Source organism: Fonsecaea erecta (assembly GCF_001651985.1).
Source record: "Fonsecaea erecta strain CBS 125763 chromosome Unknown Scaff2, whole genome shotgun sequence".
In the NCBI taxonomy this organism is placed as follows: Eukaryota; Fungi; Ascomycota; class Eurotiomycetes; order Chaetothyriales; family Herpotrichiellaceae; genus Fonsecaea; species Fonsecaea erecta.
The window spans coordinates 3,247,785-3,263,735 of record NW_017387245.1 but is presented as its reverse complement, the minus strand read 5'-3'; the positions used below and the strand labels follow the sequence as shown (position 1 = coordinate 3,263,735).

At 54.1% G+C, this 15,951-nt stretch overlaps 5 protein-coding genes across 5 annotated transcripts; all 5 read left to right on the top strand.

The window, feature by feature from the left end:
* Nucleotides 1–544: 544 nt before the first annotated feature.
* Nucleotides 545–2,053, top strand: AYL99_02936 (hypothetical protein; the record flags this gene model as incomplete). Its single annotated transcript, XM_018834452.1, has 1 exon — nucleotides 545–2,053. The coding sequence occupies one exon, from the start codon at nucleotides 545–547 to the stop codon at nucleotides 2,051–2,053; it is 1,509 nt and encodes a 502-aa protein (XP_018697076.1).
* A 901-nt stretch (nucleotides 2,054–2,954) lies between these two features.
* AYL99_02935 (hypothetical protein) lies at nucleotides 2,955–7,449 on the top strand (the record flags this gene model as incomplete). The annotated part of the gene is made up of 2 exons (XM_018834451.1): nucleotides 2,955–3,117; nucleotides 3,182–7,449. 2 exons carry the CDS (start codon nucleotides 2,955–2,957, stop codon nucleotides 7,447–7,449), a joined length of 4,431 nt encoding a protein of 1,476 aa, XP_018697075.1.
* Nucleotides 7,450–8,425: 976 nt separating this feature from the next.
* AYL99_02934 (hypothetical protein) lies at nucleotides 8,426–9,495 on the top strand (the record flags this gene model as incomplete). The annotated part of the gene is made up of 2 exons (XM_018834450.1): nucleotides 8,426–9,055; nucleotides 9,127–9,495. 2 exons carry the CDS (start codon nucleotides 8,426–8,428, stop codon nucleotides 9,493–9,495), a joined length of 999 nt encoding a protein of 332 aa, XP_018697074.1.
* Nucleotides 9,496–10,010: 515 nt separating this feature from the next.
* Nucleotides 10,011–11,606, top strand: AYL99_02933 (hypothetical protein; the record flags this gene model as incomplete). The annotated part of the gene is made up of 2 exons (XM_018834449.1): nucleotides 10,011–10,541; nucleotides 10,737–11,606. The coding sequence occupies 2 exons, from the start codon at nucleotides 10,011–10,013 to the stop codon at nucleotides 11,604–11,606; spliced, it is 1,401 nt and encodes a 466-aa protein (XP_018697073.1).
* A 1,138-nt stretch (nucleotides 11,607–12,744) lies between these two features.
* Nucleotides 12,745–15,486, top strand: AYL99_02932 (hypothetical protein; the record flags this gene model as incomplete). Its single annotated transcript, XM_018834448.1, has 1 exon — nucleotides 12,745–15,486. The coding sequence occupies one exon, from the start codon at nucleotides 12,745–12,747 to the stop codon at nucleotides 15,484–15,486; it is 2,742 nt and encodes a 913-aa protein (XP_018697072.1).
* Between the last annotated feature and the right edge of the window lie 465 nt (nucleotides 15,487–15,951).

Genomic DNA, 15,951 nt, shown 5'->3' with positions numbered 1-15,951 from the left:
CGCCACAGCCTACGACAATCCAGGACTAACTGGGTTCGCAGGTCAGGCCAGGACACCGACAAGACGCCGTGACAAAAGATTATCAGATAATCTCCCCGATTATCAGATAATAATTCTGGCTCCGTAATCGGATCTGTTGCAGAAGTCGTTGTCTTTTCACCCACCACAAATGGCGTGACGTATTCATGCACACGGATGCTTGGATGCTTTCGTTCCATTGCCCACAAGATCTGCCATCTAATCTCTTGACCATGTCATGACGAGACCCGAAGTTGTGGAGGGACAAAAACAGCCAGCACCACCAGGGCATTCATTACCGGACGATCCCGCGTTTATGGTTGCCACCAACACAGGGGCCCCCTTCGTTGCTCAACGGTGTACACCGTACTGGCCTATTCCTGTCTGCTTCAAATGTGATTGCTTCTTCTCCTGAGAAAGCTGCTGCCGAAACTGGTTGCCATTCTATTGTCACCTTCAGAAATTTGGGTCTCTTGGGCACATCACACTGCTCTGCATTGTATCCTGTGTTTGATTTTCCATTCTCATGGCTCCGGGGGTTTTGTCTAGCACCAATGGACACGACCATCGGTCAGACTCGGCGAGCCCCGCGAATGGCATTAATGGCAGGATCTCTGAACTTCTAAGTAACGGTCAGGGCACGGACCGCTCTGCTGCACCGGCTTTCTATTCTGCATCTCCAGGGGAAATCCACGACCTTGTATGCGTGGGCTTTGGGCCGGCCTCTCTGGCAATTGCAGTTGCTCTCCATGACTCGCTGCGTGCTCAGAGGGAAGCCGACCCGGAGGTTGCCCCTCCCACCGTACGCTTCCTGGAAAGACAAGGGGCCTTCAAATGGCATGCCGGGATGTTGCTTCCCGGCGCAAAGATGCAGATTTCATTCATCAAAGACCTTGCCACGCTCCGAGATCCCACAAGCCATTTCACCTTTTTGAATTACCTGAAGGAGCACGATCGATTGGTACAATTCTCGAATCTGGGTACCTTCCTCCCGTCGCGGCTGGAGTTCGACGACTATCTGCAGTGGGCGGCCCGCCATTTTGAACATGTTGTCGAGTACAGTCAAGAGGTTGACTCGATCCAGCCACGAAGATTGGCTGGGGCCGAGAAGTATGACTGCTTCGAAGTTGTGTCACGGAGCCTCGCCACTGGCCGGACTATGAGTTTTCTGAGCCGAAATGTCGTGATAGCAGTAGGTGGTCGACCCGCAAGGCCGTCACTGTTTCCGGCTTACCATGACCGTATTCTGCACTCATCTGAATACCACACGAGAATCAGCCACGTGCTGCCTGATAGGGACCAAACTTACAACATTGCTGTTGTGGGTGGCGGCCAAAGTGCTGCCGAGGTTTTCAATGATCTCCATCACCGTTATCCCAACGCCAGCACCAGGCTCATCATCCGAGACTCTGCACTTCGGCCCAGTGACGATTCACCATTCGTCAATGAAGTCTTCAATCCCGAAGCAGTCGATGCTTTCTTCGAGCAGCCAGACGATATCCGTGCTGAAAATGTGAAAAAGAACAAGGCCACCAACTACAGTGTTGTGCGCCTCGAACTGCTTGAGAAGCTTTACGATGACCTTTATATCCAAGGAATCAAGCAACCAGATAAGCGGCTTTGGCAACATCAGATTCTGCCGCTCCGGGAAATCTCGGAATTCGTCGACAATGGACCCAATGAACAACTCAGCTTGATTCTGACCGACCTGAACCCGTCGAATAGCAACGGCCGGGAAAAGCTGTCGGTCGATGTAGTTGTGTTGGCCACTGGCTATCGGCGAGACGCACATGTTGATATGCTCAAAGCTTGTCAGGGCATCAACTCCAGTTTGGATGGGCAGTGGCAACCTGGACGTGATTACGGTTTGAAACTGGATCGTGCGTCTGTGCAGGATGGCATTGGACTCTGGCTGCAGGGATGCAATGAGGCCACTCACGGCTTGTCTGATACTCTGCTGTCCATTCTGTCCACTCGAAGCGGAGAGTTGGTGGATTCTATCTTCGGAACCCATTCGAACCTTAAGGGTCATTGACGAAGGACTGATGTTGGAGTATGGACCATCCTGGCGAATATCGAAAACGGGCCAAGTGCTTTTCCTGGGTGAGCGAGAAAGGAGTCCAACATATTTCTTTCGCAAGCACTTGAGGATGTATGGATCATACCCGGTCGGTGGTCATGACAATGAACATTTGATTAGTTGTAGGCTGTTTAAACCCCCTTCGACCGGGCTTTGTAGCCCTGTAAATCAATTCGGCTCCTATTGGCGGTTTTCCTGCTGTTTCGTGCCAGACGCTTCTCAGCAGATTGCAGTCCCGGAGAAGCCGTGCCCATGTCTACAATTGCGGAGAGCCCAATGGGGGTTTGCGACACCTTTGGCGGAGACCGAAACGCACGACAGTCATAGGATGGACGAACGCCATCTCCGCAAAGAGGTTACAGGTCTTGAGGTGCAGATGCCTGGTGTAAGCAGCTAGAAGACGAGGGGGTGACCATCCTCGTTGGCCAGGCTGGTGCAAATCCAGAGTCAGCTAACTGCCGTCCGGAAAAAGGGCGCAGGGGACTAGCTAGACTTCGTTGCGGTCTAGACACAGCATTCATGTCCTCAAATTCAACTATTGCCTTTGCCACGAGTGCTCGTTAGAAGGAAGAGAATCGGCCGTAGGGTGATGGAAGATGAGCCCGTGGCTATTGTTGCTCCTTATTTTCTGATCTCGGAATCTCATCTTGAACCTCGGCTTGGATTCCAGTGGCCAGTGGCTGATGATCATTGCCGGCGCCCCAGTCACTGCTTAGCAGTCAATTTGACCCTCACACTCTTCCTACCCTCGCAGCTGTCACATTTTACGCAGCATATCTGTTCAGACTTGACCCTTCGTTCAAACCCGCTGTTGCGCATGGACATGAAATTGCCTACCGTTGTCGACTGAGCGGACATGGACAGTCTCGAACACGAACTCGAGCACCCGAAGAAACGTCGGCGGCGTGAAATTGAACGGAAGCCACTCGCCGCTCGGCTGGCATTTGACGACACAGTGAAGACTGATGCAGCCGTAATATCCCAAGGACTCTGGTCCAGACTGAAGGGTGGCTCTGAAGGTACGCTGGTTTCCCTCGAGTCCAACCCACCCTATTCGAGTAACATGCTGACGACGATCTCTAGATGCACGTTATCCCTCGTCCAACCTGTTCATAGCCCTCACACCCTCGTCCCCTCTCCATACGGAGCTGCAAGATTCTCCATGGACTATTCTTCCTGTTCAACTGCGCGAGCCACAGTCGTCTACTGAGGGCTTGGGACAGTCTGACACCATAAAGCTTTCGCCAAATTCCTCTGCTTGTCAATCGATTCTGAAGACTTATGCGGCAATCGATCGAGACCGCCATCCAGGCCATGTTCCCAAGTCAATTGAGATTCGGGCGATCTCCACGAGACCTCTTACACTAGAAACCATCTATGTTTCCGTCGAGAAGGGTATGCTTGAAAAGATAGATGACATCCAGGCTAAGTTCGGCGGCGGCTTTCAATACGGGAGGCAGTTGAAGATTGACAGAAAGCCCTCTACACCCAACGGCGTGCTGCATAATGTGCCTCCTATTACCGGTCGACTAGCCTCACTTGTCCGAGAAGCGCTTTCCCAGCTACCCGTGGTTCATTCTGGGGATGTCTTTCCTCTACCACTCCCGGCACACCCAATCACTCACGTTCGACCGCCTCCTGCCATCGTGGTGGAGTGCGAGCCAGTGTCTCAAGGGAAGGTCTCTGCAAAGACGAGGATTGTTCTAATACAGACCGGGTCTTCACAAGAAAAGGCTCTTTCAAAGTTGGCCCCCGTCCAACCAATCATCGAAGAGTCCCTTGAAGATACTGCTGAGGATACCTCGAATGACCAATTCTATTCAGCAGCCGAGGATAGGCAGACAGAGACCGGCTCAGACGATGATGATATTTCGGACGAGGAATCGGGCACTGATTCCCCTCATGAAGAAAGTGACGAGGATTCGGATTCGATGGACGACATGATTTCCCTTAGTGCCCCTGGGCTGCCGCCCCAGCAAGCGGGGACGCTGTCAGCCATGACTGCGGCTACCCCGAGGCCTGGCGGGAAAAGGGCCACAGGCACGCACACCCCAGGCTCGCTCTACTCGAGCTTCACATCTGTGACAGCAAGGGGTGGCAGTCGCCCCGGGAAAGTGTTCAGAACCGAGGCCCTTCTTCGCAGGGTTCCGATTGAACTGATGCACCCCCAGCCCAGTCTTGACGACGATGAGGAATCCTTTGTTTTCATTGACACCAGCACACTTGCCAAGATTGGGTGTTTCTCTGGTGACTGGGTTCGAATAGAGGTCGCCAGAAATGTGAGCTCCCAGGGCTTCCCGCATTCAGCTTTGAGAAGTCTTGGCGGATTCACAGAAGAAGAATCGGACTGGCGAACGGTCAAGGTCTTTGGCCTTTCGGGGCTGGCGAATCTTCAGCCACGTTACGCTGTTGACAAGACTGGTGACAGGAGGTCGAGTTTTTCGCAGAGGGACCTCATGTTACCCTTTTCACCTGTGGTCTATCTCCCCCCAATCCTTTTGGCCAACTTATCGAATGCCGAATACGTCAAGCTCGGGGCTTTGCCCACCACTCCCCGGCACGATCTTAAATCAAACCACCTGCCACGGTCCAGTACGTTCAAGTCCCCGCCAATTGCGAAGGAGGTTGTCCTGTCGAAGATCGCGGACCCAACGACAACGAACCCCGCTTTCCAGCCAACCCTATTCTCATCCCTCCAGTATCACCTTCAGAGCAAAAAGCGCATCTTGAAGAAAGGCGATCTCATTGCGGTGCCAGTAGACCAAGAGCTGGGAAAGGCCCTCACCTCCCAAGGTGGCTCGGATGAAGCACCGAGTGAAGATGAAACCATAAAACGACTCAACTGCCCTGAGACTGTGGGCGGTTCTCGATTTGCCATTGCATGGTTTTCCGTGCAACAGATTCACATTGAACAGCAGGGCAATCAGAGCGAGGAGGATCAAAATACGTGGGGTGGTGTTGTAACCCTCGACAGCCTACAAACCAGAGCGTCTCAAAGTGGGACGACCATCCAATCGGTGTCACACTCCACAGAGATTTGGAGTCGCTACTGGTTTGGCATCAGCAAACTGCCGCAGCAAAACATACACCGCATCGATCATGTTCCTACAGCCACAGATATCCCACCCCTGGACAAGCTTCCACTGGAGAGACGTCTGTCTGGATTGATTTCCGCTGCGGTCAGCAACCGTGCTGTGAGTCTGGGACTACCGCCCCTCGTCATTCTGTTATATTCCACCCAACGACAGATCGGTAAATCGTACATCGCGAAATCTGCCTGCTCGGCTATCGGTGTGCACGTCTTCCCCATATCTGCCCACGATCTGCTCTCGGAGAATGCGTCAACCACAGGAGGCGGTGATACGAAGACAGAAGCATTATTACGCACCAGAGCTGAACGAGCGCTTTCAGGAGGTGCTCAGCAAACGGCCTTGCTTATCCAGCACATTGATGCCTTGACTGCTGATAGAATGGTGCCTGTGTTACAGGAGATCATCTCAGAGTCTCGTGTGTTGATTGCTACAACCTCCAAAATTGATGATATCCCGGCAGGAATCCGCAGTCTATTCTCTCACGAACTGGAGGTATCAGCGCCAGACGAGAAGGCCAGAGAAGTTATCCTTCGCAATGCGTGTGTTTCCATCTCGACACCACTCTCAACCACTGTCAACCTGAAATCAATAGCTCTTCAGACCGCGGCGCTAGTGGCTGGTGATCTGTTAGATGTAGTGAATCGAGCCTTACTCGCACGGTCGACCCGTCTGTTGTCACTCGCAGAGTCTCAGAGCTGCAATGTTTCCGACATTTTCATCTCTGGAGGTCAAACGGCCACGCATCTTCTCCCAAGCGACTTCACTCGCGCAATTGCCGCAGCACGATCGAGTTTCTCGGACGCTATCGGTGCTCCAAAGATTCCAACCGTCACGTGGAAAGATGTCGGAGGGTTGTCATCGCAAAAGGATGCCATCATGGAAACAATTTCTCTGCCTCTTACCCATCCCGAGCTTTTTGCCAATGGCATCCGAAAGCGGTCCGGCATCCTGTTTTACGGACCACCGGGAACCGGAAAGACTTTGTTGGCAAAGGCGATTGCTACGGAGTTCAGCCTCAATTTCTTCAGCGTCAAAGGCCCTGAGCTGCTGAATATGTATATTGGTGAGTCTGAAGCCAATGTGCGTCGGGTTTTCCAACGTGCTCGAGACGCCCGCCCCTGTGTTGTCTTTTTCGACGAACTGGACTCGGTGGCACCAAAACGTGGAAACCAGGGCGACAGCGGTGGTGTGATGGATCGGATTGTGTCCCAACTCCTCGCCGAGCTTGACGGAATGTCAAGCGGTGGCGGAGGTGGTGATGATGGAGATCCCACTTCGACCTCAAACGCCGGCGGAGTCTTTGTTATTGGCGCAACGAACAGGCCAGACCTCCTCGACCCTGCACTTCTCCGGCCGGGTCGGTTCGACAAGATGCTCTATCTAGGTGTCGCCGACACGCACGATCAGCAAGTTACGATCTTGAAAGCGCTCACGAGAAACTTCACACTGGCTCCAGATGTCGACCTGATGAGCGTTGCACGCCGGCTTCCTTTCACCTACACCGGTGCAGATTTGTACGCGCTGTGCAGTGACGCCATGCTCAAGGCGATCACGCGGAAAACACGTGCTGTGGATGAGAAGGTACAACAGATTAGTAAGGCGCGCGGTGAAGACATCAGCACTGGTTATTTCTTCGACCACTTGGCCAGCGAGGAGGACGTGCAGGTTGTGGTGGCTGAAGAAGATTTCATGGCGGCTCAGAACGAGTTGGTCGGTAGCGTGAGCAAGAAAGAACTGGAACATTTTGAGAGGATTCGCAAGCTGTTCGAGGAGCAAGATATCACTGTGACGCCGTCCACCAACGGTACAAGTGGCCATGCCCCTGCAAGTTTACCTTTGCGTCCTACGCCGACGCCACAGCTGGCTTCCCAACCCGGATCGGTTCCTCGGGCCAAGGATCAAACGCGAGATACTCAGCCGCAAATCAAAGACAAGGGCAAGGGCAAACAGAGAGAAAGCAACACGCCCAACTCCGGTCACACCCCATCACCGGTTTCTCCGACCCATGACTCGAGCTACAACAAAACAACGGTACCACGGATCGGCAATCCCGACTCTGGCAACTCTTCAGACGCAGACAACTCCGACTTTGGCTTCAGTATGAGGCCCGCTCATATGAATGGAAACGCGATCAATGGAACAGGAACATCTGTGGAAAACAAGGGCAAGGGCAAACTAAAGGAGATAGCTCCAGAAGCGTTGGCCGATGGATTTGTGGATGATGTCGAGGGAGACGACGAAGGCCTGTATGACGATTGAAATATAGTGTGATCAATGATCAGGCCTGTACGCAGCCTTGTCTCGAGACACTGCAATACGCGGCGAGCTCAATGGTAGCCTATATGGAGAGGAACGTCCCGGGATATGCACCCACGAACCGCAAGGGATTGGATGATTTGTTCGCCATCTTGAGCAAGAAAAAGTTATAATCATTGAAATCTTGATTACTTAGACATATTTTGCTGCTTGTTCTTCCGTGTGTTGAGCTTGCTCTCCCTCTACAACAGAACCTCGATTTGTCTCCAATCCTTCACTTGGCCTGTCTGTGTGAGAGGTGCCTCATCGAGGCTTACTCGTTCGTACAGATACTGTACAGTATATATGCTGTAATCGTTATATGCAGATCCGGCTTTGGAAGGACGCCATTGTTCAAGTGGCATTGCCGAGCAGATGGGGATGGTACATCAGTGAATCGGGATTGAGTTCTTCCGACGTCGGCTGCTGATCCAAGGTTGGTCTTTGGTGTCGCGCTCCATCCACCACGTTCGCTTATTTACCTCGATCAAGTAAGGGCACTGCGAAGCGAGCCTTGAGCCGCTCCATAGGTCCATCACGTTTAATGACTTCGTCATCCTCGACCAACTGACCTTCACCTCGCCGTTGACGCGACTCCACAACACCGGGGGTTGGCCACGACTTTTTCGGTCGAGAGCAGAGTACGAGGTGGAAAGGAATGTCTCCCTACCCACCTTAGACCGATGGAAAGGGGACGAGTGCATTTCTAATACCTCCGTGCATATTACTATGTCGTTGAGATATCCTGCTCGGACGGACGAACGAATATTATGCGGTTGAAGATAACTACAAAGGGCCGGAATGAAACCACCATGGCAAGATTTTCCATACCATTTTTACACTTTCCACCCGGTCAACCTCTACCCTGTCACATCTTGCGAGCTCGTGAAGTCTTTCAGCCAAGGTGTTGCTCAGACCAGAGAGACACACGCTCACGACGATGTCGCCCAAGCCATCCAAAACAGTCTTGATCACTGGCGGCAACGGTGCCCTAGGCTCACACATAGCCTTTGCCATCGCCAAAGCACATCCGGAGGTGTTTTTCATCCTTACCGCACGCCGGGACAACGATGTTCAGGCGAAAAAGATCTCGACCCAGCTACGCGATGAGGGCGTGACGGCCTTCGAGTTCCTCACCCTCGACCTGGCACGTTTCGCATCGGTGAGGGCGTTCGCAGCCAAAGTTGCCGAAAAGGTGCAATCAGGAAATACCCCGCCAATTGTTGTCCAGGTCAACTCGGCCGCGTATTCGTCGTATCAGATGGACGAGAAGACTGGGGACGGGTTTGACCCCGTGTATCAGACCAATGTCTTGTCGCCAATCCTCTTGACGGCGCTGTTGTTGAAAGGGGCTTTTCAGATGGACCGGGGCACACCCCGTGGAAAAGTCATCAATATCACGAGCCAGAGTGTATCACTGGGCAAAGTCGACTTCTTCGACACTTGGGGACCTACCGAGCAGAACCCTGTTGGCTCACGCTTACCTTTCATGCAAGGGTTGACAAGATACGGCAGCAGTAAATTGCTCGCAGACCTGGTGATGTACACCGTGAGGGAGAAGATGTTGAAGGTAAGAGATACCACTGCCCTGAGGAGTCCAAGCCATCAACTCGACGCATACAAACTGATTTTGCCTTCTAGGCCGGAATCGAGTCGGTCAACATTTTCTCGTTGGACCCTGGGGGGATGCACCACAATAGCAACCTGTCCCGAGGAACCATGCCGACGGTTATGCAATTTACTGCGACGGTCCTGTCGATCCTGGGACCTCTTGCCCGACGGTTCCAGAAAAGCATCATCAACCATCCACGCGTACCGGCGGCCGCTGTCGCCAAAACTGCGTTCGATGCGTCAACAGAGGGCGGAAACAAGGAAGTCTACTTTGTGCTGGACGACGAGATTGGATTGACGCGCATCAGCAAGGCCATGCAAGAGCACCAGGACGAGGTACTCGAACGGGTGTTGAGGGAGACCGGCATCAGCATTGAGCAATTCACCGCCTGGCCCTGAGACCTAGCTGGAACGTAGCTGGGCTCTATTGGCGTTTGGCATATGCGAGCGTAAATAGTCTCTGGTGGGATCTATCGCATTTAAGCCAGTACATCTATCCTTCCTTCAGCTAGCTCATGCACATTGCTGACGGCGAGGATGCGAGTTGTATCACTGGCAGACCTCCCGATTGCCGTCCCCCCCGGTAGCATTTGATTGGTAATGCCACACAGTATTAATGGTGCCGTCTGTAGCAATTTGGTATCGACCAACAGAAGCAACCCGTTTCCAATTCCCCGTCACAACCCTCACCAAGGGTGACAATCTCATTGAGCCCATTCCAGTGAAACAGCCCTATTAGTGTATCGGAACCCTCCCTCCCCATTCGGATGCCGAGCTGCTGGACTTGTCGCCTGCGGAGAAAAGGCTGCGATGCCCAACGGCCCGCCTGCGACGTATGCCGCTTGCTGTTGATCCCCTGTTATGGCTACGGGCCCAAACCGGGCTGGATGGACGGGGGAGAGCGAGAGAAGGAGATGGTGGCCGAGATTCGCAGCGGGGTCAAGTCGACGACCGACGGGCTGCGCCGCGCACGCGCTCTGAACGCCCTGCGTCAACGCCACCCCTTGACAGCAACGGATAATGGCTCGCTGTCGCTGCTTGCCCGGAACGCTCGCGAGGGCGCGAAGAATTCCACCTGGAGTCCCACGGATTCAGACGAGCGACTACTGAATGAATATTTCGACCGTGTCTTCCCTCTGCAGTTTCCCTTTTATGTCGCTTCTGTCCCCGAGAGGGGTCACGGCTGGCTCCGTTCTCTGATGAGACGATGTGAACCGCTCTGCTATGCGGCGCTTGCCCTGGCTATCGTCTATCGGAATTCGAGCTCAGACCGTGTTGACGTTCTGCACGGGCCGTCTCGCGAACATGAACAGCAACAGCTTTATGCTTTGGCCGTCACGGGCTTACGACAGCATATTGACCGCCTCAGCAAGAAAAGCCTCCAAGAAGGATTGCGGGGCGGGATTGAAGTGTTTGCCTGTGTCACCTACTTGATCATGCTCGAAGTAAGTCTTGGACGGCAGAAAGCCACACCAGGAGTCGACAAGTTGTCTATTTGCTAATGCACCTGTCCCTTGCGCCTAGAACTCGAGAGGGCGATTTGATAACTGGCAGAGGCACATGGAAGCTTCCCAGGGCGTGTTTCCGTATCTGCACACTTATTGAATAACTTCCCCTACAACGATACTTCTATTCTGCAGGACGACGATGAGCAGGTTGAAGCGGCGGCTAAGGAGGCAAGCTCCATCGACTCCTCCCTATCCCTTGTGGATCACGTCGCCATGGAATTCTTCAGTGCCGTATTCCTCTGGCTCGACACTTTGGCCACCGTCTCGACCGGCCGCAGACCCCGGTTTGCCGACGTCTGCGCGGCGGCCTTTGGCGCTCCAGATTGCAAGGTCCGGCTGCGGAGTATCATGGGCTGCGAGAACTGGGTGATGATCGTCATCCGGGATATCGCGGTGCTTGATGGACTCGTGAGGGACGAACAAGGAGGACACCCTCACCCTAGGAGGGGCGAGGGCGTGAGGCGGAAATACATCGAGCTCAAGGATCGTCTGCAGCTCGGCCTCGCAGAACCCTGGGAGAGCTACTTGTCACTGTTAGCAAGGGGTACCAAGGACAGCGCAGCGGCAGAACATCGCCTGATCCAAGCCACTCCCATCGTCACCCACATCTTTGCCTGTGCAGCCATGGTCTACCTTACAGTGGTTGTCTCTGGACGCCCCGATCCGCATAATCCTGAGATACGGGACGCAGTTTCCAGGTCGATCAGGATATTCCGCGCGCTGCCCGATGACATCCATGTCCAAATGCTGCACGGCATGCTCTGGCCTTTCTGCATTACGGGCTGCATGGCGCTCAAAGACCAAGAGTCGTCATTTGAATATTTGGCACTGAAGGCTGCAGGTACCACCGTGGTCCACCAAGGTCCGGACACTTTGTGGAGAGCTCTCCAAGTGATGAGGACATGCTGGCGAATTCGGAGCGGGCAAAGCCTGGAGGGCGTCCCTTCTGTCGATTGGTTTAGTGCCATGTCAACCCTAGGCTATCAGGTGCTGTTAGTATGAGTCTTATGGGTCTCACAAGAGAAGGAGGATTGGTATCGTCAGCATTATATCAGGAGATTAAAGAACAATGAAGGGAAGATGGGAATATACGCTGCGGCCGCAAGGGAAGGGCCGTGGCTAGGTAACAACTACTAGGTATTGTTAATACCGACTATGCTGGACAGTGCCTAAGCGTGCCTAAGGCCAACTGGTACTTGGATAGTTAATAGTTGCCCTAACCCAGGTACCTACCTACCTAAGGTAATTAAACTATCTAGGCCTACGATGTTGAGCTAGTGGGCCAAGGAGTACCCCACCAACAGCTACGTAATGTACATATACTGTATATCTCACATCAGATAACTTGAACGGTATCCCTTCCCTCTTAGACACATACACGCCTCTGACATACACGTACCTAGGTATCGATACCTACATATTAGCCTCACAGCATCACAAGCCCTAGATTCAGTCATGGGTCTTAGCGGGAAAACCTACAAGGTACACGGACAATCATGACAGAGGACGCATGCGAAAGACCCCCCAGCTTCAAGCCGACCAGGTCTCTCTCCCATCTCTCCCACTGATCCATCTCGTGCCGTTCTCTTTGATAAGGTGTTTTCGAGGGATTGGTGTGGGCGACCTAGGTTTATATCTAGGATTATCACCTCTAGAACATTGCCTTACACAGCCTGAACCACTTCAAACCTGATTGTACTCGTGCAGCTAAGCACCTGCCAGTTCAGCAATATGCAGAGTCGTGGTTGTGGGCACGGTAAGGCTGCCCTGTCACCGAGCTGTATTGCTTGAGCATACCCTTGACCCTTTCAGGGCAACATGGCTCAAATCACGCGAGACTCGAGGGGGCGAAGGCTAGCATCTTTGCCTGCATTGCATATTGGCGCTGGCTGCCTTGCAGGCGATGTGTACCATTTCCTTAGTCGACCAATCCTCCCTAAGCGAGTCCAGAGTGAGGCTGTGGACATTGCACGCCCAGCACCGCCTTTCAACGATCAACACCCCCGCGAGAATCTATCTGCTTTCCACGGGAGACAATTAATTGCTGCTATTTTGCAATTTTTTCCTGTGCCGTGCTGGCTGTCACAATACCGAAGGGCTTGGCCCTAGAGCAGGGAAAAGCATAACCCAAGCCAGCGAAATGGATGCCAACGTCAACCCGACTCAGATCCTGGGAAGGGAGCGAGTACTATCTCAAACTTCCTCAACCTCGAGACACACAGACCTCATAGCTGACGGAGAAAATCAACACGCGCCAACACCAGAGGACATCCTCTCTATGCGTCTCGATCCGGCTAGCCCTGCCTATCGCGATCCTCGCTGCTTGGAAAAACGCGATACTCAGACACCACGATCGATGTCTCCGGCTGATAATGCCATTCTCGAAGCCAGCGATCAGGAATCGGAGCTGAAGCCATACCTAGCGCGGGAGGACGTGGTTGAGCTCGTCGCGGCCACGGACCAGGAGGCGTCAGGTACCATACCGAGCCAGACTTCTGCCAGTGCCACGGACAAGGGAATACTCAAGCCAACTCTATCGTGGGCTACCGTTCCCGTGCTGGTCCTCGCCATGTATGCAACAGTGTTCTCTGGCATCTTTCTCTGTATCGCCCTCATTAGGCCTCGCTGGGGACACAGGATCGGCACAACAGGAGGTCTCCCGATCTCGTCGGCGACCTTCATCAGCGCGTTGCTCTCAAAGACCGTCGAACTTGCGTTTGTGACTGTGTTTGTCGCGGTTCTGGGTCAGATCCTGACCCGGCGCGCTTTCTTACATTTTGGGGACCTGGGAGGTATCAGCATTGCAGAGATGTCCATGAGGACGTGGATCATGCAGCCCGGTACCCTGATCACAAACTGGCAGGGGGTTCGTTACGCAGGCAAGACGCTCCTCGGCGGCGTGGTCTTTGCTGCCGTGATTGCTGCTACCCTCTATACCACCGCGGCCGAAGCCTTGGTGGCACCCAAGCTGAAGCTTGGTCCCGTTGAGCGGAAACTCCTTTTCGGAAAGGTCATGGCGACCTACGCCAATATTCAATACTTCGATTCACTCTGCCTCTCCGCAGTCACAGACATATATGAAGGCCCTGATGGACTGGAGCAGGTCCCCTGCGGGGTTGACGGCGACCTTGAATGTCAATACAACTATACCTGCGTGCTGACGACCTATAACGCCGAAAGTCTCAACAACTATCGGATGTTTGCGGCGAACTGGTCTACCTGGGGCCAGTCCAATCATCAGCAGACAGCGTCCTACGAGAACAGGCCAATACCCATCACTACAATGTATGACAGGACGAACACAACAATCATGGGACAATTCATCACGCCGGGGCGGGAGAACATCACGGCGGACTCAGAGCGCCATGGTCGTCTGGTCCAGAACTTGACCATCGCTATGCCTCACCTGAACGTCCTCAACGCCGTGCAGGACGCGAGAAACCACATCATCCAGCCTGCGGACCTTGTCGGCAGTGAGTACTTGATCGAGGCATCCGTGCCCGCGCCGACTTTGAATGTGGTATGTGTGGGCTTGTCAAGGTCAGAGGTGCTTCCTTTGGTGGTCAACATGTCCGACGTGCCGGCCGACCAACAAGCCACCTTTGTCAATCCGAACCCGACGGCGGTTGACGAGATTTTCTCCTGGGCAAATGCATTTGAAAACAACGATAATCCTCCCACGCTTCCTCGACCGTACTTCCCGAGAATCCCGAACGAGTTCGACACCGTTTCGTATGTGCCGCCGATATACGGCCCCCCCGCGGTATACATTCTTGTGACACCCCCGAGGTTCACCGTCACCAATGACCACGTCGTCTGCTCTATACAGTCTGCCCAGTACTGGAACTGCACCACATCGTATCGTGCCGCTCTGGGTGCCGGGGACTTGTCTGTATATTGTGACGCGGATTCACGGAACACCATCCCCTACGGCGCCTCTGCCCCGAACGCCGGGCCTTACCAGCCGGAGCAAGACTGGAAGGACGTCGGGGCCGACTGGTTGACGGCGATAGGCCTAGCGGACGGCGCGAAGGTCAACAGTAATCTTACCACCCTCGCGCGCATCGTCAACCAATTCAGCCCGCGTTTCGTGGCGGGCGAGCCGACGTACCTCCCCAGCAACCGACCATCCATCGCCGAGGCGTTGGGGGTGCTTGCCATGGGCACGCTAGCACGCATGTCCATCAACTCCCCGTTCCTCAATTTCTGGAACTATTCGATCGCCATTCTGGAGGAGCCACAGTACCAAAACTTCCACGCCCGCCACACCTTCGTGGACTACTCGTCCAGCGCCTCCCAGCCCTGGCAGAATCTCTTCTACGTCGTGCTGTTCCTTGTCTTCGTGCTCAGCGCCGCCTCGACTGCCTACTTGTACCTGACCATGCACTCCGGGATCGTGACCGACTACACCGAGCCGCAGGCCCTGTTCGCCGTGGCGATCAACTCGCCGCCCTCGGCGGTCATGGCGGGGACATCCGTCGGCGGGCCTAGGGGCGAAGTCCTGGGGAAGAAGTGGCTCATCGAGATGCACGAGTCGGAAGCAAGGAGAGGGGGAGATGATGGCGACGAGGCGTCGTCTTCGCCGTCGGCGCACGCAGACCAGGTTTCAAATCACGCAGACCGCCAAGGTTGTCCACATCTCTTCCTTCGGTGCAAAGAGGCGGAGGAGGGCGGACAGGGCGAGGACCGCGATGGAGAGGAGGTGGAGAAGGAGCAGGAGGAGGAGGAAGTATTGCCTCGCAAGAGGCGCTTCGGCACGCTGCCATTGAGGACAAGTTGGACGTCAATCGCCAGTGGCTGGCACCACCCACCGGGAACAGCGCGACTCCCCAAGGCCAGCACCGTCGCCGAGCAGTATCGCAGGCTGGCCCGAGTAGAGTAGGGTCGAGTAGATTGAAATCAAGTGTAATTCAGTTAGTACAGTACCTAGGTAGAGACTTCGTACAGGGAGAAAGTGCCGTGCAGTGCACAATGAGGTCGTTAAAACACACTGTACAGATCAGGTAACAGATATATACCTTGTAATATGTCTGATGGTATACACCTTTCCACCCCCAGAAACCGACCACAGGATATGGAAAACAGGGCTTCCCGTCCGCTCAGCCGTACTGAAGCCAAACACAGATCTCCTCCAGGCCATTCAGCGCGACTGATCCGTTGCTCAAGCCGCATTCCACCGTGCTCAGTCACGTGCAGAGCATTTCAGGTTGAAGCGGCGAGGCTCGCGCCCACGCTCAGGTCCAGCGATGGAAGTGGAAAATTCTCGTGTCGAGATTCCGACGTCGTTTCACACCCTCTCTGTCTTTTCTTCCTTTCTCCCCGGAGAAAAGCAAAAAAGGGGGATGGA